At 46.3% G+C, this 24,930-nt stretch overlaps 2 protein-coding genes across 7 annotated transcripts; one reads left to right on the forward strand and one right to left on the reverse strand.

Moving 5' to 3' along the window:
* Nucleotides 1-382: 382 nt before the first annotated feature.
* LOC131272526 (atlastin) lies at nt 383-16,528 on the forward strand. Of its 2 annotated transcripts, none has more exons than XM_058274284.1 (8): nt 383-439; nt 10,320-10,681; nt 10,768-10,917; nt 10,993-11,148; nt 11,219-11,848; nt 11,928-12,208; nt 12,287-12,353; nt 13,416-16,528. In XM_058274284.1, the coding sequence occupies exons 2-8, from the start codon at nt 10,487-10,489 to the stop codon at nt 13,551-13,553; spliced, it is 1,617 nt and encodes a 538-aa protein (XP_058130267.1). In that variant the 5' UTR covers nt 383-439; nt 10,320-10,486; the 3' UTR covers nt 13,554-16,528. The 2 variants fall into 2 exon arrangements, with proteins under 2 accessions (XP_058130267.1, XP_058130266.1); XM_058274283.1 differs by having other exon boundaries at nt 402-501.
* Nucleotides 16,529-17,452: 924 nt separating this feature from the next.
* On the reverse strand, nt 17,453-24,461 carry LOC131271373 (ubinuclein-1). Of its 5 annotated transcripts, XR_009180116.1 has the most exons (6): nt 23,273-24,459; nt 22,058-22,291; nt 19,125-21,989; nt 18,971-19,046; nt 18,655-18,817; nt 17,453-17,687 (listed from the first exon to the last, which is right to left on the reverse strand). XR_009180116.1 is itself a non-coding variant. In XM_058272781.1 (5 exons), the coding sequence occupies exons 1-5, from the start codon at nt 23,603-23,605 to the stop codon at nt 17,644-17,646; spliced, it is 3,558 nt and encodes a 1,185-aa protein (XP_058128764.1). In that variant the 5' UTR covers nt 23,606-24,461; the 3' UTR covers nt 17,453-17,643. The 5 variants fall into 5 exon arrangements, 4 of the variants coding, with proteins under 4 accessions (XP_058128764.1, XP_058128766.1, XP_058128763.1 ...); XM_058272781.1 differs by lacking the exon at nt 18,655-18,817 and having other exon boundaries at nt 18,956-19,037; nt 23,273-24,461; XM_058272783.1 differs by lacking the exon at nt 18,655-18,817 and having other exon boundaries at nt 18,971-19,037.
* Nucleotides 24,462-24,930: the final 469 nt, after the last annotated feature.

Here is a 24,930-nt window from a genome sequence, read left to right on the forward strand (position 1 = left end):
TTTATCATACAAAGTTGTTTCACTTCGAAAGACCTTTAATTTGAGGGCTCACAAGTCCAAGTCGGTTCAGCGCATAAAAAGTTATTACAAATTCGCTATTTCATCGTAAAATCCTGACCAAGGTTTCTGTACCTATTTCCCATGCAAATCTTTGTAAATAATAGATCAAACAATTATGGAGGAATCATTTTTGTTTAAGTCGTTTGCTTTCACAACACCTTTTGTTTAAGAGATCTATTGTGCAAATTGGCCAAAGTACAAAAAATGGTAAACAAGGTTTTTTAAGCTTGTTCAACTAACCTTGGTCATCAGATGATTGTTTTTGCTGTCAAAATGCTGTCACAAAACTTCAGCAAATTCAACAACTTCACAGCACTTTAAACGGTGCTGTTCGTAAAGACCTGCAGCAAAACGAGCTAAATACGCAGGAGAAGTAAAAGTGCGTTCGAGAACGTGCGTCAGACACGTCGCAACAGAAAAAGTTCCGAACCCCGCTTAGAGGTGAGCTGGGCAAGCACATTTGTTTTGCTCAAAGAAGCATGGTGGAACGTGCATCAAGATTCGTGTCGCTTGCAGAATTGCGTTCGTCAAACGTTCCAGCACGGTACACGAATCAATGACGGCCCAAATCTGCCGTCATCGTCTTTGTGTTGTGTGTGTTGTCCGCTAGAAAGTGCTACTGCCTGCAATTCCTTAAATGCGATCGCAGCGGAAGAAAGAACAACAGACCCCATTGTTGGCAAGATTTAAAGTGTGTTTCGCAAAGATGGTGAACAACTTCTGTGTTGGCAGTGGAAAGGAGCAAAGTGCAATGGTGCTGTAGAAGCTGCAGTACTGTGAACGCAATCATCTTGCACGACGGGCGATAATACTTTTCTCGCGTTGCGGTGTGAATGGTGTACATGATTGTGGTGAAAGGTACAAATTGAAAAGCCCGTGCTGTTGTGTGTGGGTTTCGGGCGAATGGTACGCCAGTGAAAAATTATAATCTGTGAAGCAATCGGAAAATACCACAGAAAAAGTGTAAAAGTCCCAGATTAAATTGTTGCCTGGTGATGGTATTCTTTGGTTGTATGATTGCCAGCATGTACGAATCATAAACGGATAGACGTAATCACCTACGGCATTTCTTCTTCGTCCAAGAACGAATGTGAAAATGTCTCCCAAAGATGTAACCTCCCCGTCATTTGCGCTATTTTCCTGGGAAGGTAGTCACCCACAGGTCACCATTGCTTTCCCTCATCTTTGACCAAAGCAATTTCCTTTCGGAAAAGTGAAAGGATCGCACATCATGCTCTGCCCAATGCCAAATCGAGGACATTAAAACGAAGAAGGTGGCAAAATGGTACGAATGAAAAATGAAAAGAAACGGCCACAAAAACAACAAGCCCAACAAAACACAAAATCTCGCCAACACATATACACATCCTTTCGAAAGGTATAAGCTGGTTGTATGTGGTGTGCCTATGTTTGTGCATGGCAGGACACTTTGATCTGAAGGACGCGCGCACCGCGAGGCAGCAACAGGAGGGGCACGAAGGGCGGTGGTGGCGGGCGGGCAGAAGACAGGACTCGATTTGTTTTTGTTCCTATTGCGCAAACTCAGCACCACGCAGACTAGCAAAAATGCCAAGCGCTCTCGCATTTCCTTTGGGGAGAAGGAAATCGACTGTGTTGATGTTGTGTTTAACTTCTTTTTAATGCCATTTTTTATTATTCATTCTGTGCCAAATGTCATTGGCTTTTCCCCGTTGGGCGGATCTGGAGGGGTGGAACAACCTGCGGGGACATCCGGTTCCGAACCGGACCGTCTACCGGTTGTCCTATTAATTTCACCGATTTTCCCCGGGTGGAATTATCATTGAACGTCCGCTTCGGATCGTTTGGCGGGACATTTGCTTTGTTTGGGGTGCGCTGGTGGTTTTACGGGCTTGATTCCGCTTCCTTTCTAGCAGTTAAACACGCAAAGTAGTTCCGCTACGTCCGGGTGTTTAGCAAGAGTTTCCCGAAGCACGATCAACCAAAGTCAGGTGAGTTGTTAAACATATTTTTTCTGATTTTATCGCTATTCGGAATGCCATCAAAATGATTCACCTTTTAGAGAGGATTTTTGACACTATGACTTTAAGATTGCTTTAATATAAATGATAAATGACCGGCATTTTCTTATATCTAATAAATTACGCTTAATATCAAGAGTGGCGAATTACGTCATCTGTTCCTGTACAAATTTATGGAACAACCAATGCGTCTTATCAGCTACTTAAATTGTTAGCGATAAAGCTTCCGAATCCGTCTTCAAGGACGTTTGGATACCACTTCGCCTAGCAGTTAAAATCACATGGAAAATCTCCCGCGCTAAATTAAGCTAAATGATTCATTCTCCACGATTAGTTATTAGCCCGGTTGCATTTTTACATGAACGAAATAAACGTCCGTGGCCAAAGCAAACGTGAAAATGAAAGGCGCACAAAGCCATCAATTTGCGCCTGCTTCCGGATTCGAATAATGCGCTCCACTTTAGAGTACCTCCACGGCGTTTTCCCGCCAACAAAAGATTTCCATCTCTTTTCGAACGATCATTGCCCTCATCAGTTCGCAAAACCACCCCCAATTGCTGCCTTAATTTTCCGGCACCGATCGGCTTTTCGATTGGAGGGGTTTCCCATCTTAAAAGTGTTCATTGAACATTTGGTTTTATCTCTACTGCTACTTATCGGTTTTTTCGGTGGGCCAGATGTTTCGTTGTATCAACTGCCAAATTGTGCAGGCTTGCCACTTGAGAGTCATATCTGTTGGTGTTTCTTTTACGAAATAGCACGTATTATTTACCTGCCGAGTATGGGAAAACACAGCATGCGCTTGCAAAAAAAAGTGTCACATTTCTGCACGCGTCAGCTTGCTCATATCAAAACGCACCCTCCAACTCGTTCGGGGTGGCGAGGCGCGTCACCAAAAACGGCGTCCATTGCAACGCCACGCATTTAACAACAAAGCAGATAAATTCTGCAGTTTCATACGTAGGGCCGTAAAAGTCCGGTTTCGAGTTCCTGGTGGTATGCGTTTCTACTACGGTGCATCGCGACGTATCACACAAGGGTAAGCGATTTTGGATTAGAGTTCGGCTCAGGGGTGGCAAAGCTTGTACTTAGGGTAGGACACCATTTAGGATAGTAAAATGTTGTTGGAAATGGCAGAATGAAACATCAGCTAGCCTGATTAATATGACTGAAAAATGTTTTATTTGTGTACAGAAACCACCGTTTTTTGCTTTGCAAAAAAAATAAGGAAAGACAGAAACAATCTATTTGTATACTGGCACCGCATACCCTCCTAGTAGAAGACTAGACCTCTCTCCGACGAGAGTATCTGTGACCGAAATATTATAGATCGGTTGATCAGCGGTTCGTAATACCATTAGGTGTCAAGACAAGAGATTCCATCTCACATTTCTGGCGTTGTTTTTACGTTCCATGGGCACCTCCCGGGGGTTAATCACTGTTAAAAGAAGTGGTTTTATAACATAATAAAATCTCGTTAGTTTAATTCCCTTTACAGTTCATCCACTCTGTAAAAAAGGTTTGAATAATCTACATTACGGCATGGTCCGATCACGATAGATTGCAAATGTATGAATCGCCAAATTTATTTTCTTACCCAACTGCAACAGATGTTAAGAGAGTTTTTTGCATCGTTGTATATCAAATATCATCGAAACTTTAAAGTTCTTTACTACTGAAATGTTTTGTGCTAATTAAGTACTATTGTAGAGGTATTTGATCTTTGATATATGAGGGATTTGGATGTAGATTTTAAATAACCAAAAAAAAAATGTTTCATTTTTGAACGCTACTTCTGCGCTATTTCTGGTTTACTAAGAATCGTATGCAAATAAATGTCCAATTTCTCTCATATTTCCGTTGTCCATTTGTACATAAGCCACAAATAACGGAACAATAGTACTGCCATGCTGTAGGATTTTCCCCAACGACCATTAACAAACATTTGACCCATGTTCGACAACCCTGGCTCCCCAAAGCTGCATGGCCCAAGAAGTGGCAAGAAGGTAGCAGGCAGCGTGCGCGCTTTGCGTCACGTAAAACACAAACACGCGAGCGTGGCCGTACGGACCGAAATGCTCCCACCTTTCGAGATCTCGGTCCGCCGGCGACTTTAGTACGCTTCGGGAGGTCAGTCGCGAACGATCGTTGTTGTTGTGTGCCGGCGCGGGGCCCTCCTACGGTCGCTTCCAAAGATGCGCCCAACGTGAGTGAGTAATCACTGGTGGTGGTGGGAGGAAGTGTGTGTGTGTGTATGGGCGTGCTATTTTGCGGTGATTTTTGTTCCCAAAAATAGGTCCTCGAAGACCCTCCGACCAGGATGGGCCGCCGATGGATTCGTGGATGTCGGTGGATTAAAACATTAGAGGAACCGCGTCCGAGAACAGCGCAGGAACCGTAAATATAGCCGAGTGTCTCAACGGGCACACACGGGGTCGGTCGTGCGTCAGATACGCGTGGGTTAAACATTTCCCCCCGAAGAGGAAAATGACCCCGAAAGGTGTGCAGCGCAGCTGGTGATAAACTAATCCGCGCACTGATAATGTGCTGATAATGCGTTCCTTCGAGACCCGCTGTTTCGCTTTCGTTCACTCTGCTCCAGCTCCTCTTATCATGTGAGACATGGCCAGCACCTCCATTCCAGGGCTGCCCAAGAAGCTAATGATAATTGCCCGTACAATTCGAACCGCGCGCGGTTTGTTGTGCCCGGAATCGCCGGCCCCTTGCCTGTTGTGCCCTCCCCTAACCGCTGTGAGGAAACGCCACACACGGTTTTCCACCAAGCCTAATGCGTGTATTTGTGCTCCGGGGATGTAGTGAATTATTAAAGCCAATTTAATGGTGTGTACACGTGTATGTTCGCGATTGGCTTGACTCCTGAGCCCTGTGTTTGGGCTTGTGCGTGCAAATGGCCAGATGTGTGCATGTTTTATCAGCCCCCAAAACCTCACCGCAACGCCCCACCCACCGCAGCCAGCGCCACAACCATCCATTCCTGGTGGTGATGATGTTCCGGGCAGCGATAATGAGTCGATTCCAGCGAACCGGGACCGGGAAAAAATTGGAGCCAGGCCAGATACGCCCGCCCGACAGCTGGAAAAGCTTGTTGTGGGGCTGGAAGCAAATCTTCAAAGAACAAACCCACCAACAAGAGACTCGACTGTTGGGCGGAAAACTTAATTAATGAAAATGGTGTTCGACTCTTGTTCGACTCTTCTGCTTTCCATCCCATTCTGGCGACTTCCGACGTTCCTTTCGACGCTACGTCTTTCTTGAGTGCTACCGTGTTTGTGTTTGTTGAGGGAAAATGAAGGAACAAACGATCTTATTCACCGGTTATTTTTATAACCAAACATTTTCAGTTACTTTAAGTTGCTATTCGGATTATTTTTAATGGTCAAAATTCCTGTTAACTTTAAATTAATTTTCAAACATACCTTTTTAAACACCTTGATGATCAACAGCCGCTTGATCGTGATCAACGATCTTTTCTTACGAGTCATCTACATTAAGTTTCAAAATGCGTGATAATTCCTAATTGATACGTGAATGATTAATTTGGATTTTTGAAAGGTGTATCGGACGGCCTTAATGCAAATCGTACGCTTTTTTCGTTACATTTTCCTTTCGTGCGGTACAACATTCGAATAACTTACCAAGTCACGCTTGTTTCGAGGGAATATGTATACGAACGAAACTATTTGGCCACAGTCGTCATCCGGACTCACGCTTATGCAAAGTGTAAGACCTCCCGTGCGCCTAGTTTGGGGGTTTTTGGAGCAACAACCTGTTGCATACCGGAGCACTCGAGCTGGCCTTCTCGCATTTATCGCCAATGTATCGATTTGATTTTGGTTTACTTTGGCGTCGCGGTTCGAAGTAACCGCTTCTACTAGTTATATATCGGTGCTTACACACACACACACCGGGGCGTATCGAAGATTGGTTCGCGAATCGCGACAGAAATCGGGCGATTATTGCAACGGTCCAGTGGGCGGTCAAAGTACAACCGGCCGGTCTGGGTCGTCGTCGTCGTCGTCGTCGTCGTGTATATGTGGTGTCTCCATGCTCCTCTTTGCTAAAGCTCTCGCTTCCCTGGCCACCCGTTCTTTTCCAGCCCATCATCGATGAACACGCGCCCCCATTTTTCCTGCCACAATGTCCGCGAGCGTTGCGTTAATTGGACTTGGTCCAGCTTTCGGAAAATAAAAACAAAACAGTCCGAACGGTGCTGTGGCGAAGCAATTGCGTAGGCACAATTTTGCACCGTAATCACCGGAGATTTTGCTTTTGTTTCACTCTTCCTTCTTGGTGCACCGCCGATCAATCGTCATCGGCAGCAAAAACAAACAAAAATGGTCGCCGGTTTGAGGAGAAACGTTTTGTCTTTTTTATTGCAACTTCTTCTCAAATGCGTCAATTCGAAGGAGATGGCTTTTTTTATCGCGTTTCCTATAGCACAACGTATTTTTTTAAATTTTTTCATTCATTTTGCTTTGTATAAACTTACCATCCACCCAAAAAAAAATAATAATTTGTAATTGATCGCAATAATAATTATAAAAGGCTCAAACATGACTTCCATTTATATATTTTTGCTCATGAAGGTAACTGTTCAACCTTTACCTCAGTGCTGGCGAAAATGTATAAATCCTAAACCCGCGTGTTCGCACCCTTTTGGGATGCATGAAGACATTTCAGGTTTATGTAACCGCACATAATTTGCGATGCTGATGGAAACTCGGTCAATGTCTGGCCACCTAACCGTCATCATCATCATCACTTTCATGCGGTGGGCAGGGAAAGGCACTAATTCAAGTTCACCCAACGACAATCGGTCCGGGGCCACACAAAAAGTGTTCACACACTTTTCCAACGCGAATACTTTTTCCATCCCTTCCACGGCTCATGGATCGAAGGAAAACCAAGATGATTTCATCGGCCAACGAGAGAGAGAGAGCTTGAGTGTTTATTTATTTTCCTATGCATCCATCGCGTCACACATCTACCCAAACAGATTGTCAGAGTTTCAAAAACGGAGATCGTAGAGAAAAAGAAGTGAACCGCTCACAATAAATCATTAACCTTCGATTTTGAAAAGAAAACTCCATCCCATATGCCTCGTATTTTTTGTTTTGGCCCCTTGACTGGCCAAGAGTTTTGTCCTCATGCATATATGCAATCGGTGCAGTGGGCCAAAGCAGGCGTGCATGCCATTGCGTATGCTTTATCGTGCTTTTCGGCTTCGTTTTCGATCGTTTTGGCTCACTTTAGTTGTTTTACATTTTTGTTTATATGTTGCTTATGCTGCCGGTTGGGCCGTTGCAGACCAAAACAACAGCATACAAAAGCCTCCTGGTGTGTTGCGCTCTACTTATCTTGTGACTCTACCGCCCACAGCAACGAAAACACAGTAACATGGCGTACCACGATCGCCTTGGCAAGTCCCCCCCAAAAAACGTGCTATCGATCGACCGCCGTAAGTCAGTTAGTTATCTTTCGGTCGTTCGATTAACCGACCATGATATCAACGCACAGGCTTTGAAATGGAAAGGAAACTGAACTGAAAGTTGATAGCAACATTTGGTCGATGGCGAAAGTGAAAAACGATGCTTCAGACGTAATCTACTGTAGTCGATCATAACATTGATCGTACCTCGGATGGATGATAACGTGCGGAGTGTTTTTATTTTCCTTCCTGATCACAAACTGATCGCGAGTATAACTTAACCACTTGAATCGACGATTGGTTAGCGAAAAGACGGAGAAAATTGGCGACAGATCTGCGCTTAGTTAACAAGTTTGGCTAAATACCCGACAAATTAATTCGGCATAATTGATTGTTCATAATAAATAAAACTTGGCCGACTGCTTTGAGAAAATTGAAATCTGATCACAACAGATGATTCGAATGTGACACGCTGATGTCTAAGTGCAAGCCGCGTTGCATCCAACCGTGGCCCCCTGTTGCATCGTTTGGATGATGTAATGGGCAGAGAAAACAAACTCCCGGAGCATTAATCATTGCCAGCTGTGTGTGAGGATCGCTCTTCGCCCCATGAATGACATCAACAAGATGCCATTTTTCCACCTTCTTCATCTCTCGCTATGAACCTGCTAGGTGATGGAAGTCTATGTAATAACATCACCACTCCCAGAACCATCCGTTCAGAAACCGAGTCTCCGTTCAGGCCGCTAGGTGATGTTCTATTAATAGGGCCGGGTATGTGTTCCTGTTCGTCAAAAAAGCGGAGGGAAAAAAGGCATAACCTCCGCCACTCTAGATCCATCTCTGCGATCATGAACCATTTTTCTTTGCGGGAGGTAATTCGTTGCCTCCGAAAGAAAAACTCATCCACGACACGCAACCCCCGCCTGAAATGTCTCGTTCGTCTAAGAGAGATGAAACGTTAGTATCGTTCGTTGTTACGTGGGCTTAGTTTTGCTTCATTTCCTTTTTTTTACTCACCTAGTCCATTATTCTACCGTTTGCAACCTCATTAAATCATTTGTTTCACCTCTTCACACACCCAAGGCTCTGGGGAACTTTGGCGCTTCTAGAATAAAAGGGTTCCGTGCCAAATGTGCCAAGGGTTGTGACCATCCTTCAGTCCACCGAATGTCGGTTCCTCACTACTGTTTTGGCCTGCACAGGTTTTGTTGGCCCAGAAAATACAAACCATGGTTCCCCAACATTCGCGATGGTGCCATGTCATATGGCATTCGTTACTCTGGCATGTAATAGTTTTTTTTTTTGTTATTTGTTGGATTAAGATACTTTGGCAAAGGTCACCTAAATCGGTACCGGTTCCCTGTAGGATATTCGGGATCTTGAGGTTCCCCGAGGAGCCATTGCTAGAGGCATTTGTGTTCACGGTCATTGCCGGAGGTTCTAGATTGGACTTGAAAGCAACAACACTGCACATCTGTTGCGCAAATGATATTAGAATCTCATAGTAGAACCATATTCCTATGATTATTTAAGGTTTGACTTCGATTTTACAACGTTCTCTGGTGAATATTCCGTCCTCGCCGGATTCAAGAATTTGTTTCATCTTCGGTGCCACGCACAACCACAATCTGGGCTTATCCACATTCCTGTAAAACCAGTCCCCGCGGACGGTTAAAGAGAAAGTTTCTTCCGCGGAAGAAAGTGGGTCATTATTAACATCGCCCCGAGGGAGAAGGGCTGACATTCCAATAACGATCACACCGCCTCGGCATTCGTGTTATTCCCTTAAGAAATTGTCTTCCATTTGGTTTTGCTACAAAGTTTCGCGGGAAAGCGCAGAGGAGGGTATATTCGTTTACTGTCCAACACCCGACTCCATATGGATGGAAGGTTAAGTGGCAACCGGTTGGGGTCCAACTGTATCAAGTACACAACCCCCACATTTGGCGGCATTTATTGAACCAATAAAATGATCGCGAGCGCACTCTCGGACCGAAGCGGAATAGTCGATGGTGGCTTGATCGTTCGATATTCGTACTCGACACGCAAACTGCCCGTTCGGTATTAGTGGCTGGAAGTTCCGCGAAGCGCGTCACGGTCTAATCATCATCAGCGTCATCGTCATCATCACAAATCATCAGCGTAGCGTGTATTTTAAGTAGCAGCAGCAGCAGCGATCGTGAGGCAGAGACGCGCCACACTTGAACATTGCAAACGCTCCCAAGACAGCTCGTTTCAGCTTATGGAGAAGAGCGCGATCGTTGTCTAATGGATGTGGATGTGTACAAACCGAGAGCAGCGGGAGAATCGCGACGACCGCGTGTGGACCTTGAAACTGTAGGCCATAAATATTGCGCCACAAGCCGCACACTGAAACACAACAACACCTCCCATCGGGGGTTGCCCGCGCTTCTTTGGCCCTCGCGTCACTTTGTCATTTATGGCGAACGTTCTTCTTTCCCAGTGGTGGGATTTTTCGCATGGAATTAAATTACCTCCAAACCAGCCGAAGTTGGTGATGCATGGACAAACGTCTCCCCGATGTGTCTTTACACACCCTTGTTTCCAAGTTCGTCGGCCAAAAATCAAAATGTTACGATTGTTTACAATTTTATTACTAAACCCTCCTTAATGTTGATGCGTGTTACAAGTGGTACGGGTTTATATATGAAAAATAATAACATCCTCCATATCTTCTCCTTCTCCCGACAGAGCTCAACAAACGATGACGGTTTTGGCGATCGTGCAACCATAAACCACCCTCTCGATAGCTAAACGGAAAACTTCTTGTGATTATATTTTAATAGCAGCCCCGATGAAGAACGAAAATTGTTGATGAAGTGAGGAAAATAGTTTCAACCGAACGACAACGCGTACAAGTAGTGCAACAGCATATTAGATAGAACAATTTACTCTAGTGCATTGGTGAAATCGTAAGCAAAGCAGGATTCAAATAGATACAAACACAAACAAAATGGAAGCACGACCGGTGCAGGTGGTGGAGACGGGCGAGGATCACAGCTTCGTGCTGAGCGAGGATGCGCTGACGGAAATCCTGCTGCAGGACAACATCAAGGATCGCGCGATCGTGGTCGTGTCGGTGGCCGGTGCGTTTCGGAAGGGCAAAAGTTTCCTGCTGGACTTCTTCCTGCGCTACATGTACGCCAAGGTGAGGGGGAGAAGGAAGCTTAAAGGGGCGCCTCGCCAGGAGGGGAATGTATAACAAAATTGTTTTACTTGTCCAATTTGTTTTAGTACATGAACCACACCAGCGTCATCGATTGGTTGGGCGACGAGAGTGAACCACTTTCGGGTTTTTCGTGGCGCGGTGGCAGCGAACGGGACACGACCGGTATCCTGATGTGGTCCGACATTTTCCTTCACGACAGAGCCAACGGTGAAAAGGTACGATGGCTTTAATTTGATAATTGTTTACAGTTGGCCTTAATCGTAAGGGACATTTTTTTTTTGTTTTTGTAGCTGGCAATTATACTGATGGACACACAGGGCGCCTTCGACAGCCAGAGCACGGTGCGGGATTGTGCGACCGTGTTCGCCCTCAGCACCATGCTGTCGTCCGTACAGATCTACAACCTTTCGCAGAACATCCAGGAGGACGATCTACAACACTTGCAGGTAAGCGCACGGAACGTCTACCGTCTTTTATCCATCTTGTTTTACTAACGGTTGAGTTTTCCTTCGACAGCTGTTCACAGAATACGGACGCCTGGCGCTGGCCGACTCGGGCAAAAAGCCGTTCCAGCGGTTGCAGTTTCTCGTGCGCGACTGGAGCTTCCCGTACGAGGCGGAATACGGTGCGCTCGGCGGTCAGGTGATCCTCCAGCGGAGGCTGGAAGTGTCGGACAAGCAGCACCCGGAGCTGCAATCGCTTCGGCGCCACATTACGTCCTGCTTCTCGGAGATCGCCTGCTTCCTGATGCCCCACCCGGGCCTGACGGTCGCCATCAATCCGAGCTTCGACGGGCGCCTGTCCGACATTACGCCCGAGTTCAAGCAGAGCCTGCGCGAACTGGTACCGATGCTCCTGGCCCCGGAGAACCTGATCGTGAAGGAGATCAACGGGCAGCGGGTGAAGGCGCGCGATCTAGTACAATACTTCAAGTCCTACATGGCGATCTACAAGGGCAACGAGCTGCCGGAGCCGAAGAGCATGCTGGTGGCGACGGCCGAAGCGAACAACCTGACGGCGGTGGCGGCGGCGAAGGAAATCTACACACAGCTCATGGAGGACGTGTGCGGCGGCACCAAACCGTACCTCAGCACGGCCCATCTCGACTCGGAACACAGCCGCATCAAGGAGAAGGCACTACATCAGGTAAGAGGCCGCTGCCTTTTCCGCCACCGGAGGAAATTGATTGATTGTGCGCTCCCCCCCCCCCCCCTTTTTCTTCCAGTTCTCCTCGAAGCGAAAAATGGGCGGTGAAGAGTTCTCGGAAAAGTACCGCGAAAAGCTGGAGCACGATCTGGACGAAACGTTCGTCACGTTCCGGGCGCACAACGAGAGCAAAAACATCTTCAAGGCCGCCCGGACGCCGGCCGTCTACTTTGCCATTGCCATCGTGATGTACATCCTGAGCGGCATCTTCGGCCTGGTCGGGCTGTACACGTTTGCCAACTTTGCCAATCTCATCATGGGTGTCGCCCTGCTGACCCTGGCCACCTGGGCTTACATCAGGTACGGGACCGCACAGTTCATGCCGAAACACGGCTACACAGTTACTGACTGGGATGCAAATTTTACATCTACCCTCAGGTATAGCGGCGAACTGGGCGACTTTGGCGTGCGGTTAGACGAGATCGCGAACCTGCTGTGGGAAAATGTAAGTTACTTTTTCATTTCCTTCTCTATTGCCGGTGTCGGCGTGCTGCTGTACCTGCACCAGGACGAGCTAATGTACTGTCTGCATCTGGTGAACGTACTTGTGCGGGGAACTAATCTGTAGTTGGGGCAAAAGGTTTCCGGTAATCCATAGTGGGTCCTTTGGAGCACTGGCGGGACGAACCAAAGAAAGGAAAGAATAGGCCGAAGGGAGAAACTAACCGTAACAAAAACCCAGGAAGAGAAAAGAGAAGCAATAGGTCTAAATTATTCAGGAAAACAGTTAAACAAAATTCTAACCGAAAGAACTAATAGCAAAATCAGAAGGATTCACATCAAAACAGCAACATAAGCAAACATCAGAGAGAAAGTGAAGAGGCTAAAGGAAACAACATTCAAACAGAAAACGAAACCTAACGAAAGCAATGTAGAACGAAACGGAACAAAGAAAGTCAATCGTAATTGACGTAAACTGAACCGACTCCTTTGATGCGTTTGTTGTATTTGCGTGTGTTTGCGTTTGGACGGGGGGAGGGTGATATTTTTTATTTGTTATCTGCTTATGTTTTTTCGTCCCTTTTTTATTTATCATTAATTTAATTGTGTGTTGTTATTTGGTGTTGGGGAAAAGTACTAATTTATATACGAGCTATACACGTACCATGTTGTGTCGTTTCTTTGTGGCGTATATGCAATATTATGTATATTATGTTTTAAATTATTGATCGAAACAAAACGAAACTGAACCAAACCATAATCATCTACTGTATTATTACTCATTGTTTGCTCGCGCTCGTCGCTCTCCCGGAAGTGTGTGTATATATAAAATATTGTACCCCACATTCTCCTAACTCATTAGTCGCTTTTCCTCCTCCACCCTTCGGGTAGGTATATAGTGTCCGAAATTATGCCATCTTTGAGGTGAAAGTTAGAACATTTTGTTGGTATTTGCGTGCTTTCCCTTGGCAAGTGGCATTACTTTTAATTTTTTAATCAGATTTTACCATCGCATACGAGGGTATTTATTTTTTTCCTGTATTTGCTCGCTTCGTTCCACTTGCAGATCATGAAACCGGTCTACCAGTCTTGCATGGAGAAGGGCATTCAGCACGTGGCCACCCATGCGACCGAGTACGCGATCAGTGGCGCCGGTCCCGGAAGCCGCCCGCACCAGCAGAACGGTAAGGTGAAGCACTCTTGAGAGTACGCTTCTTTCTTCGCTTCCACTTCGCCGCCCGCCGCCTCGGTGGGCCGGCACCGTCCGGTTGGCGTTGGCGAAGTGCGAGCGGATGGACGCTGGTTTCGACGCTCCGACGATCGCTGGTACGGTTCGCCATGGTGGGGAGCAAAATGGTGGTGGTGGAGGTCGTCCTCCCTATCGGGGGTGGATCGTAATGGAGTGGAGAATACTGCTAACGGTAGTGTGGAGAATAATAACACCGATGCCGGATCGTCCGTGTACACCGTAGCAGCAAACGAAGGCGAACGCAAAAGCAAAGGAATCACGGGAGGCCATGGATACAGTGCTACCACCTACAGTCACGCTACCGGTACAATCCTGGAGATGACCGAACCGTCGAGTAATTATCATCATCAGCAACAACAACAACCACACCACCACCACCACCACCACCACCACCATCTCCGCCAGCAAGAACAACAAATTAAGAACCACAACCACCACCACCAACTCCACCGACGGGAGGGCAATATTAGTAGCCGCAGCTTCGGCAGCGACAGCGACAACAGCAGTGATAGTGGCAATGGACCCGTCGCCGCCAACGACGGCACTAGATTTAGTAAATTTATCACTAGCATTAAGTACGCATTCGGCAGCCACCACAACAACACCACCAATGGCGGTCCGCGAACCGACGACCAGAACATCGAACCAACCAGCAGCAGCAGCAGCAGCAACAGTAGCACACGGCCACTCGTGATCAAATTCGCCACCAACCGATCGTCCACGGTAGCTGCAGAGGATGAGAACACCGGGGAGGATCGCGCCATCAAACGAACGGGAGCACGACGGAACCGGAACTCGGCGAGCAGCTTGATGAACGGATTTAAAATCCTCTAAACGCGTAACCTATGAAGAAATCAACGGCACGCTATCCGCTTGATTTCCCTGCCCTTTTGCCCCCCCTTCCTGCCCCCAAAGGTCCCCAAAAATTGTTCACTTGGTGAATGTCCTTTAACGGATAGCAGCACTCTCGTTCTCACCTTTCTCCCGTGCGTTTTCTTTCCTCCGTTTGCATCGGTGTTTTTTTTTTTTTTTTGGCGAGAGTTAAGCCATCCTCACGCCTTCGTAAGATGTAGTATGCATTTTGAGATATTGTACATTGAGCCCATGTTACTGTTGTTTGTTGATTTACATAGTTTAAAACGATGATGTTACGTTAAATTCTTTGAACTTAGTTTAAAAGAAGTGTTGTGTTTCTTCAATTAGAGCCCCATCGGCGAGGAAAAAGTTCGCTGCCCCTCGACTTACGAACAGTCCACAGATTTTCTATAACTATGCAATTAATATGATCATTATTACTATGTTTGGTGAACGGGAAAGGAATAGATTAGTGCGTAAGCAAAAAAAAAAAACAGAAAAGTGTATTTCGCTGTTTTGACAAGCGATTGCTGTAGGGATTGTTTTTTTTTTTTATCAGGATTAGGAACAAAAATTGAGCTTCACGCTGTGTTAACTTCAAACGAAAAACAATTGCAATAGTGAGTTGGATGAAACTTAAATTATGTGCCAAACCGCGTAACTGTCGCTGAAACACAACACGGACCGCCTTCAATAAAGCGAGGAGAGAGACCATAAGGAGAAGGGATTTGCAGTAAGAATGTGAGAACGAGTGTGCTTCATTTGTCCCATCCTTCCACTCCTAGGGACGCGTCTTTGGAAGGACATTTCGTGCAAAGGTTTTACTTTTTTTATTTGTTATTATGGTTTTCCCTGATTGTATCTTGCCAAAACAAACAATATAACGAGAGAGGGAGCTCGCAGGCCACCGAAACAATCGTGCCCCGAAACACATTAGCATGACGATTAGATGAGAACGCGGCGACACGAGCAAAAAAAAAACGAATTTCCAAACGCCATCGCCATTATTTGCACAGGATGTGTTTTTGATTTTGAATTAGGAATATAATTATGTGTTTTTTTTTCTCTCTGTCTTTTGTTCTGTTACATGTATGATAGTTCGATAGGGCAACTGCGAAGCAAAGCGTTTAAATAGGAGTACACCTGTACATACATTAACAACTACTGCTGTGTCATGTCGGACGACGTAAAACAAAAAAAAACACGAAACAAACAAACAAAACCAACACTTCTTGTACTGTTTAAAACACTGTTTAAGTTTTCTACTTTTATTCGAGAGGTGCAAATCGTGTGCAGCGCAGTGTTGGCTGCGCAAGTGCGTTTAAGTAATGTGTGTGTGTGTGAATATTCCCCGTCCCTTGCCCCATGATGGTTTTCAAAGTACCCCTTTATCCTCCTTTTCCTTCGAGCGTCAGCGCAAGTCGCACCAGACAAAACAAGGAAACCTATTTGGGAATGAGATGATCACACTATGAGAAGTTCAGAAAGTTATGCCGGAGTAAACACGGTAATTCGGATCGCGGCCAACAATTGAACGTTGATGAATAAAATACTACTCTTTAACGAAACCGGATTGTAGCGGTGCAGAATGTGCAAAAAAAAGAAAAACTGAAGTGGAAAAAGGAAAGAAAACCGGGAAGGTGGAAAATTTTCCCAAAAAACACACTTGTGTGCTTGCTTTTGATGTCAAATGGTTCATACTGTCACAACGCTGTTTCGATAAAATTTGCTCAACATATTAAATTAAATTAAAAGCAATTCACATTTGCCCCTTATATTATTTTGGAGTGCGTTCCCACTTCACTGCCCCGTTTGAAAGGAAACAATAATCTATCCGCAATTTCGCTTGCCCCAATCTATTTAAATGAGGATATGTTTTAGTTCTAAAATTGCTTACAGGATAAAGCTTACGTTAGTCCTTGACTTCAGCATATGATCAAACAGACAAAGAAACTAAGCAAAAGCAAACCTTGAACGACCAAGACAACTGCTTATATAACATGCGAATGGTGTACAGAAACAATACCCAACGGATTAATTGAAAATTAAAATAAATTATTTTTATATTAAAGTTTTCGCCAAACTTTGCTATGCGTTTTATTAATGGTGTTGTGTGGAAGGGATCGAAAGAAATGTGGGGAACAACTCAATCGTGAAATTTCTTTCAATTTACTAAACAAGAAGCTGGTGCTTAGAAAGCCAACAAAAAAAAAACACTCTCCCCACCGGGTTTCGGTGTAGAAATCTAATTTCCAGTTTTATTACGACTCATCTTAACCTAACGCGCTTGCATTTGACTATTTTAGATTCTTCTGAAGGGTGTTTTTGATACAAAAAAAAAACAGGAATTAAAATACACTTCGAAGAGAAGCGTTGGAACAATGAAGTAGGGGACACATAAGGTGGAACTGGAAAATACCCATACAAACAAACGGAAAACGAAAAGCTTTATAGTAGTGATAAATAATGCAGTAACACAAAAACTTTACCCAAGCGGATCTGAATAAAAACCACAACACAAAAATTTTATCTTGCGAAGCGTAAAATCCATCAAAATGAGGTTTCAATTTTCCGATTATCTTACGTTTCTTTGTCTCTCGCTTTCTCTCTCCCTGCTTCTACCGCCTGCTCCTACGTAGTCTTGGCAGTAAGGATAAGCGTTTTCGACCCACACACACACACACACACGCAACATGGCAGGAGCCTGGTTAGACCGAGTTTATACAACATAATTGCTCTTCAAAACAGAACGAGGCAAAATGAGCGGAAGGAGAAAGACCCTATATGACTGAACATATCCCGTTTGTCTTTCCCATAACGGAGTGTGATCCATTTGTCGTTATATCTTAACTTTTCATAAAACATGCCAATTCCTTGCTACGAGCAAACTCCGTAAGGTATTTCCCCTTGCTTTTGCTGCTATCTTTTTTTTTAATCTTCAACGATCAATTCCGCATTTCTTTCGTCGTCAGGTTTGTTTTCCTTTACGCATAACCGTGTGTTCCGTTAAACATAATCAAATATTTACTTGGTTTATACATTTCTGTGGAGGAGGATGCCGCAATAGTTGCTGCACCGCCAAACAACACGAGGTTTTTTTTTAAATTGTTCCTCCATTAAGAGCTGATTTCATCAATCGCTGCTCACCTCAACTACTTTTGGTCAGTTTTGCCATTTCACGTTCCGGCATTCAATCGACAACGATAGGTCCATTTTTCGATTTTTCCGGACGATCTAAAAAAAGGTGGAAAATAGAACGTTATTAAAACTTGCGGAACCATGGCAAAATTACAATTCTATCTATCTACAAATCAAATAAGGCGTGTCCATAAACCACAGGTGCGAAACGTGATAAAATGTGTGAACAGAAAAATATGGGGAAGGTGCGTGAAAAAACGTGTCCAGCTGTGTGGTTTAATATTTGGTATACGCAAACTAAAACTTAAATCAAACATAAGACTGGTGTAAAATTAAACGCACTGTGCATTTGGATAGGAGACAAACAATAAATTTTTCACAAGAAATAAAAATAGAATTTGCCCGATTATAACACCTTTGGCTGTTTCTCCTTCTCTTCAACACTCCGGAGTTTAGGGGAAGAATTAACATAAAACCAGAAAACAAAAAGATTCGAAAAGAATTAACAAAAATCCACGCATATTTCCGTGCCTACCGGCCATTTTAACTGTAGTTGTTGGTAGCGAAGAGAAAATCGTCTTCATCCAAATCACAGTCAATAAGAAAGTCCATGCCAGAATCTACCAATGGAAAGGATGATGAAATAAATAAAATCAAACAAAAATTGGTAAAAAGTATTTACGAGATAAACGATAAACGTTGCTAAAAGAACAAAAACACGGGATCAAAATCTAAGAAAAAAATAAAAAAAGTCAACAAATAACAAGTAAACATGCAGACTCGGAAATAGACACAAAACGTGCTCAATACTGTTTTCCAACAATACTTTTCTCCTCCTTTTTTCCTTTTCAATCTAACCTATCAAAAAAAAAAAAAACAATTCACAACATAACATGTCTTTTGAGTATGAAGACATGGTTGAGCAACGATTGATGTTGAATTTGATGTTGAATTCCAATCAATAGAAGTAGAACATAAAAGTGAGACACATCCATGCAAATGTCAAGGCATACTAAGGGCACAACATAGCAGACAAGATTATTAAAAACGGATCCATCATTACCTTAATATGCATAATAAGAGTATGTAAACCACCACAACTATCAACGCACGCTTGGATGTGTTGTTTGTTCGCTGAGGCTACATGCTCGGTAGAAGACGGAGGCATGCCTTTCCAATTACATTGTCTTACGAACGAGGCAAAAATTGTGTCAATGGAACTTGCACTTTAAACGGGCAGGAGTAGACACGTTGGAAGTGAGAGAAGAAATTGTTACATTATTAAAGACATTCTCCTTCGCGTATAGTATCAACTTTTTCGTTAAAAATGTGGTACTATTGAAGTGTATTTCATTTCATCATACCATTCGTACGCTTACCGTGCTGCTGTTGTGGTGGTATCGTTGAGTTGTCCGTCTTGCGATTGCTTCCGACATTGTGATGCTGCTGGAGTTCCTAAAACCAAGCAAAGTTGTAGAGTAATGTTTTCTAACTCAAAAGCGAAACCAGGCACAACTGTCCCGAAGCCCGTACCTGAAACTCCTTGAGATCCTTCATTATCTGGTGCACGTCCAAATCGAGCGATGGTGTCGAGGGCGATTCCTTTATCCTACTGCCGGACGAACCAACCGACCCGGACGGCGGAGGGGTCGCAAACGATAGAGAAGATCCTGGGATGCCGTGTTGCATGATACGATCACTAACCGACGGTGAGTGTTTGGAGTATTTGTTGGCGGGAGGACCGGTGGGCGTTGTGTCCGCCGAACGGATGGGACTGCTACCGTCACCACCACTACTTCCACCAGCTCCGTGGGCTTTATTTTTCCCCGCGATCAAATTTTTATACTTTTCCTTGTTGAGCACGGGCAGCACGCCGGCAGTTGCGGATGGCGCTGGTCCGCCGACCATCGGCTGCGATTGAAGCAGGGATTTCGCGGAATGGATAACCCCGGTCGGGGCGAGCGGGAGCGAATGATTCTGGCTTGCGCTACCAGCTGACCCTCCACCGATCACGTTAAACTCGCCAATGATTTCAATACTGCTATCGCTATCGTCTTCACGGCTGCTCCACCGTTGCCGTTGATTCGTGGAAGTCAGATCACCTGCCGCGATACCGATCGATGTTCTCGGCTCGATTGGGAAAGCTAACGGTCCGCCGCGTTTGGCGCTCGAACTATCTTTGTCCCCGCTAGCGACAGGTTTCGGTGGAGAGAGCATGATTTGGTCGTCATCGAACGAACGCCGGCCGGTGGTGATCGTTTGCGATCGATTGGCGGCGGAATGCTGCTTCTCACCGGTGGTTGGTGGTGGCGGTAGGGGAGGGGAGTTCATGATGTTGCTGATGCTGTGATCGGAAGAGGCACGTTTGTTGCCGTTCGGTGAGAGATGCGGCGGTTGCGTTGTCACGGAAGATCCACTTCCCTGTTTTCCAACACTTCCTCCTGCCCCACCACCGCCCGACGACGAGTTGCCAATCGATTTCGCAGTACCGTTCATCACAACTCCGGCGGTGACCGTGCCGGGCGACATCCAGCTCGGATCGATGACGTTGGAGGCGGATGACGTGGCGTGTGACGGGATGACGACTAGCGGAGGATGCTTCTTTGCCACCGCACTGACGGGTGCCTTCGACAGTGCCTTTTTCCGCCGGTCGAGCTCCTTGTGCAGGTCCTCGTAACGTATCCATCCCTTCGGCCACAGCGGGACCAACTTGTTGCGCAGATATTCCGCCACAAAATCGTCCTCGGTTTCATTGCGGGGCCGTAGCAGCGGGAACAGTTCCACGCGGATGCTGTACAATTCCCACAGCAGGTCCCGCGTCTTCTCGTTCCAAGGGAACTTTTTCTTTGGATTTCGAATCTGCGGAGTGTTTGTGGTTTGCGGTGCCGGTTTCTCGCTATTTGACGCAGACGCCGGGTCGCTCCCAGTTGGCAGGATGGTGCTGTTTGCCGATGCAGCCGCCGCCGCCGCTTGTGCCGCTCGTTGTTCCGCCACAGTCTGGCAGTCATATACGTGTTTGGCCAGCAGGAGAGGCATTTGATCGGAGATTGCATACTGAAGCTGATCGAGCGCCACCTTCGCCCGGCCCTCCAACTTACGGGTGCGTATCTTTTTAATTTTTAACTGCAGCGACTGCCGGCTGATGGAGAGTTGGCCCTCCAGGTGACGGAAGACGGCGTTACGGGTACTATTGCCTGCCGCCCGAGCTTCCTCGTCGACCTGCAGCAACACTTCGGCCACCTTGCTGTCGAAATAGTTCAGCTTACCTCCGATGGCGTGACTCCGGGCGACCTCTTTCAGCGCTTCCACAACCTTCCGCAACGAGTCGGGCAGCTCGTCCGGTAGTTTGCATTCCTTCCGTTTGCGTTCCTTTTGCTCTTTCTCTTTTTGTTCTGGAAGCGCTACAACCGCTGGCCGCTGGCCCGTTTCACCGTCGGTTCCGTTTACGGCAGGGGCCACGGCCACCTTTTGTCCTGCCGCCGGATCCTTTTCACTCGTACTCCCGTGGCTACTCGCACTTTCCGACCCAATGTCCTCCTCGGAGCCAGATTCGTTCGACTCCTTACCACTACCATCGCCCTCGTCGTCGTCGTCTTCTTCCTCCTCATCCTCATCATCGTCCTCGTCGTTCTCCTCATCCTCGTCATCCTCGTCGGCACCACCGTCTCCATCTTCCTCCGCCTCGGAGCTAGAAACCCTACTAGACCCACTGCTGCGGCCCTTCTTTTCCTGCTCCATCTTGCGCAAGCTATCCCGCTTGGCCCGCAGCATGTCCTTCACCGTGGTCGTTTTGATCAACTTAACGCCACCGTCGTTTTCATTCTCATCCTTCTTGCTGCCACCACCTCCACCACAACTAGCAGCGGCGACCTCGGCCGGCGGACCTCCGATTGCCGGTTGTGTGCACGTAGCAGCGACTTTAGCTTTCACTCCATTCGCCTTTTCTGCAGATACGACGTTCGTTCCGGAGGTGGATTTAGATTTATCCTTTTCCAAACCAGCACCTTTCGGTCCACTGTCAGCCAGTTTTGGCTTCTTGGTGACATGCCCGTTCACGCGCGGCTGCTTGTCCTCACCGGATCCCACCTCCGGTCCACTGTTGCCACCGCCGGCGTTCGTTCGCTCCTCTTCACCGACCCGTTGTGGTTCGGGAGTAGCCACCGGTTTCTCTGCCTGTGGCTGGGGCGTTTCTTCCGATTTCTTTTTGGCATTCGTCGGCGGGTCTTCTTCGTCACTGCTCTCAGAGGTCGTTGAAAGTGCACGCTTCTTCGGTTTGGGCATACGGTGTACATCGTCCGGTCGTTCGAAGTTGGACAATTGCTTGAACTCCAGCTGGCCGGAGTTAATGTAGAACCCGCCACCGACCGTCTCGATCTCCTGTGGTATCAGCTCATCGTACTAAAATAAAGCAAGCAAAACCCATCATCATCCCTTGATCGACGAAAAACCTCGTGTATCTTCATTACCGCCTCGGAATTGTCGATGAACGAGTCCTCCTCGTCGTAGCCAGCTCCCCGATCATAGTAGTCCAACTTCGAGGGGCGTGAATTTTTTTCTTTTCCACCGTAGGCCGTGCCGGAACCGTACTTTCGCTCCAACTCTCTTGCCATGCGGGCTACATCGTTATCCAGTTCAGGATCGGACAGGAAACCATTGTTTGCATCATCGTGAAGCTTTTTCTGTGCTTTCTTCAATCGTTTCTGAAAAAAAAACAATTAGCGATGAGAACCAAATATGCAAGGAAAGAAAGAGTAACGTAGCAGACAGGTGACGTTAAATTACAGGATCCTTTGATAAGAAACAATAAAAATAAGTGTGAACTGTGGCCAAACGAAGAAGGTCCATTTTGAAAATGAAAGAAAATTCTATTGATGCATGAGGACGTTAACTAGGTCACGTAGGCATACTTTCTTCATCCTTTGGAGATCATAAGCAAATCAACTGCCCAAACATTGCCAGTTTCTTCCCGGCTTTTCTTCAAAGATGCTGCACGGAACCCAGGACCACAGGGGGGGCGCGACGCAGCGCGGGGCCAAGAAATGTCATCTCAAGCAAAACATGTGGTGCGTTGTGTGGACCGCGGGCAGCTGCGAAACAACACATAAACGCACACCTAGATATGGCGCAGCATGTCGCACGCACACCGCGAAACGCGAAAGGACGTGCGGAATCGCGCGTTTAAACAACAATGCACAAACGGGCAAAAGGTGCAGCGAAAATGGGTGAAGGAAATAAGAAAATGCAAGTAGAACATTAGAAACCGGGTGTTCTCCAGGGATGACCGAAAAAATAAAACGGCAGGATGGGAAAAGTTACCATACCTCTCCCTTCAGGCCATCATCTCGTCAACAAACGTCAAATTTAATGTAATGTGGAATGAAGAAGAAGAAAATAGGTGCATTGGACAATTCTATGATCTTGGTAGAAACATAATCAATACTGACAGCCTACTTTGTAGAATGGGGAAGATCCTTACTGTGGGGAAAATTTATGATACAAATGGAGTGGAAATCATGATGACCATCCCACATTTTCCATGCCATTTGTTACAGCTTTTCATACCGATTTTCGAGTCCCAATCTGACAGAATGAAGGACAGTAATTGACGTTCGAAATCACAGATCCGTTCGCAGCAAAGATGGCCACCCTACCCCTGCCAGCACAGGCGAGGTCCTCCTTACCTGTTCCTCGTGAATCAGCTTGGAAAAGTTGAACTCCGGAAAGCTTTCCGCGGTCGGCTCAAACAGGTTCAGTTCGAGGCGCACAGTTTTCTGCTTTTTCCCCGAGGCTCCGGATTTGCCTCCGTCGGCCCCTCCGCTTCCGCCAGCCGATTCCTTGCCCGCGGGTGTGTGGCTTGCTCCGCCGAATGCGGAACTGCCGCCACCGAACGCCGAGCTCATGGCGTTGGCCGAATCGAACGCAAGTGCACCGAAAGGGCCACCGGTGCCTCCACCGCCGCCCTTCCTGACCACATCACTAATCGTAGTAAGCGTTACACGTTTCACATCCGACATATTTTTTCCCTATTCAGCACACACAAGACACACACTTTTCCTGCTGCTGGCGCACCGTTTCCGTTCTCCTGCCGTTGCTGTCAGGCGGGCAGAGGGAGTGTAGATCGGAGGACGGTACGGCCCTCGCTTCGTTGCCTACTACTTCTTTTCCGCCTTCGTTCGCCGTCGCGCTTTACTTCTTTTCCTGTCCCAGGTGCAGTGTTCTTCATCCGATAACTTCTTCTACTTCCTTAATGTGGTCACCAGGTAGGTCGTTCCGCTTTTCCGTCATTCGCAACGCACACACCGACACGGAGACCATCGAAAACGCACCTTCTTCTTCTCGCTAGGGACGGATGGCGGTTGCACGGTCCAGGAGCGCAGCAATTCGACGGGACGAAGGAAATTAATGAAAAAAAATTAGGCAAAACACACTTGGTAGGCTGGGGGGGGGTACCGCGAGACCTGGCCACTGTCGTTAATTCCCTCCGGGCAACCGTGCCTAATAGGAGGGCCACGTTCACCGACACGGCATCAATTCCGTTTAATTAGTAGCACACGAACATACAAAAAAGAACACCAAATGGAACACCCCATGAGGCAGGTTTCGTCAAAGTCGAAGAACCGATGGTTTTCCGATTTTTGCAAACCCTTCAGCCAAAGCAAAAACACGCACACATTTACGACACAGTGCACTGGTCACGAAGCCGCGATCGAAGCATAGATCGAATCACTGAAGAAGCGCTTAATTCACCGTGATGCGCTGGAATAGTAGATTTCGCACGAGAACAACGCAAATATCTTGACCGACAACCATTCACCGACACCGGAATCGACAGCAAAACGACGTACTTTTCTGAAAATCCGTGAAAATCAGCGTTTACAACATGCACGCACTCGACGAAGGTCGATAGCAGAGGCAGGTCTAGGCATACAGTGTTTTGTAGACAGTAGATGTGGAAAACGGTTGACAGTACGGTCGGATATGTTTCAATTGTTTTGATGTTTTCAAACATTGATTTTAACGGTAAAAGAGTAAATGAGGCCCCGGCCACCATGTTTTCGATCGTGGGTACACCCAAAGTGATTACTATCCAGGTGGGTTCATCCCGAACAAATCGCCTTGATTTTTTTAGAAAAATAAAGGAAAAATTTGACAATCGTTCCGGGATTTGTTTATGTTTACAATTTGCCAGTTGTTGTTTCCAAAGTTCTTTCCGATAGCGTAAGAATGCCGTATTTATCTTGTTCAGCTGTTTTTTGCAAAAATAACTCATGGAATGGGAAAAAATGCGATATCATGAAGATATTGTCGTTTTAACAAACACGTTTCATGTAGCATTGTA

The sequence above is a fragment of the Anopheles coustani genome, chromosome 3 (genome assembly GCF_943734705.1).
Source record: "Anopheles coustani chromosome 3, idAnoCousDA_361_x.2, whole genome shotgun sequence".
In the NCBI taxonomy this organism is placed as follows: Eukaryota; Metazoa; Arthropoda; class Insecta; order Diptera; family Culicidae; genus Anopheles; species Anopheles coustani.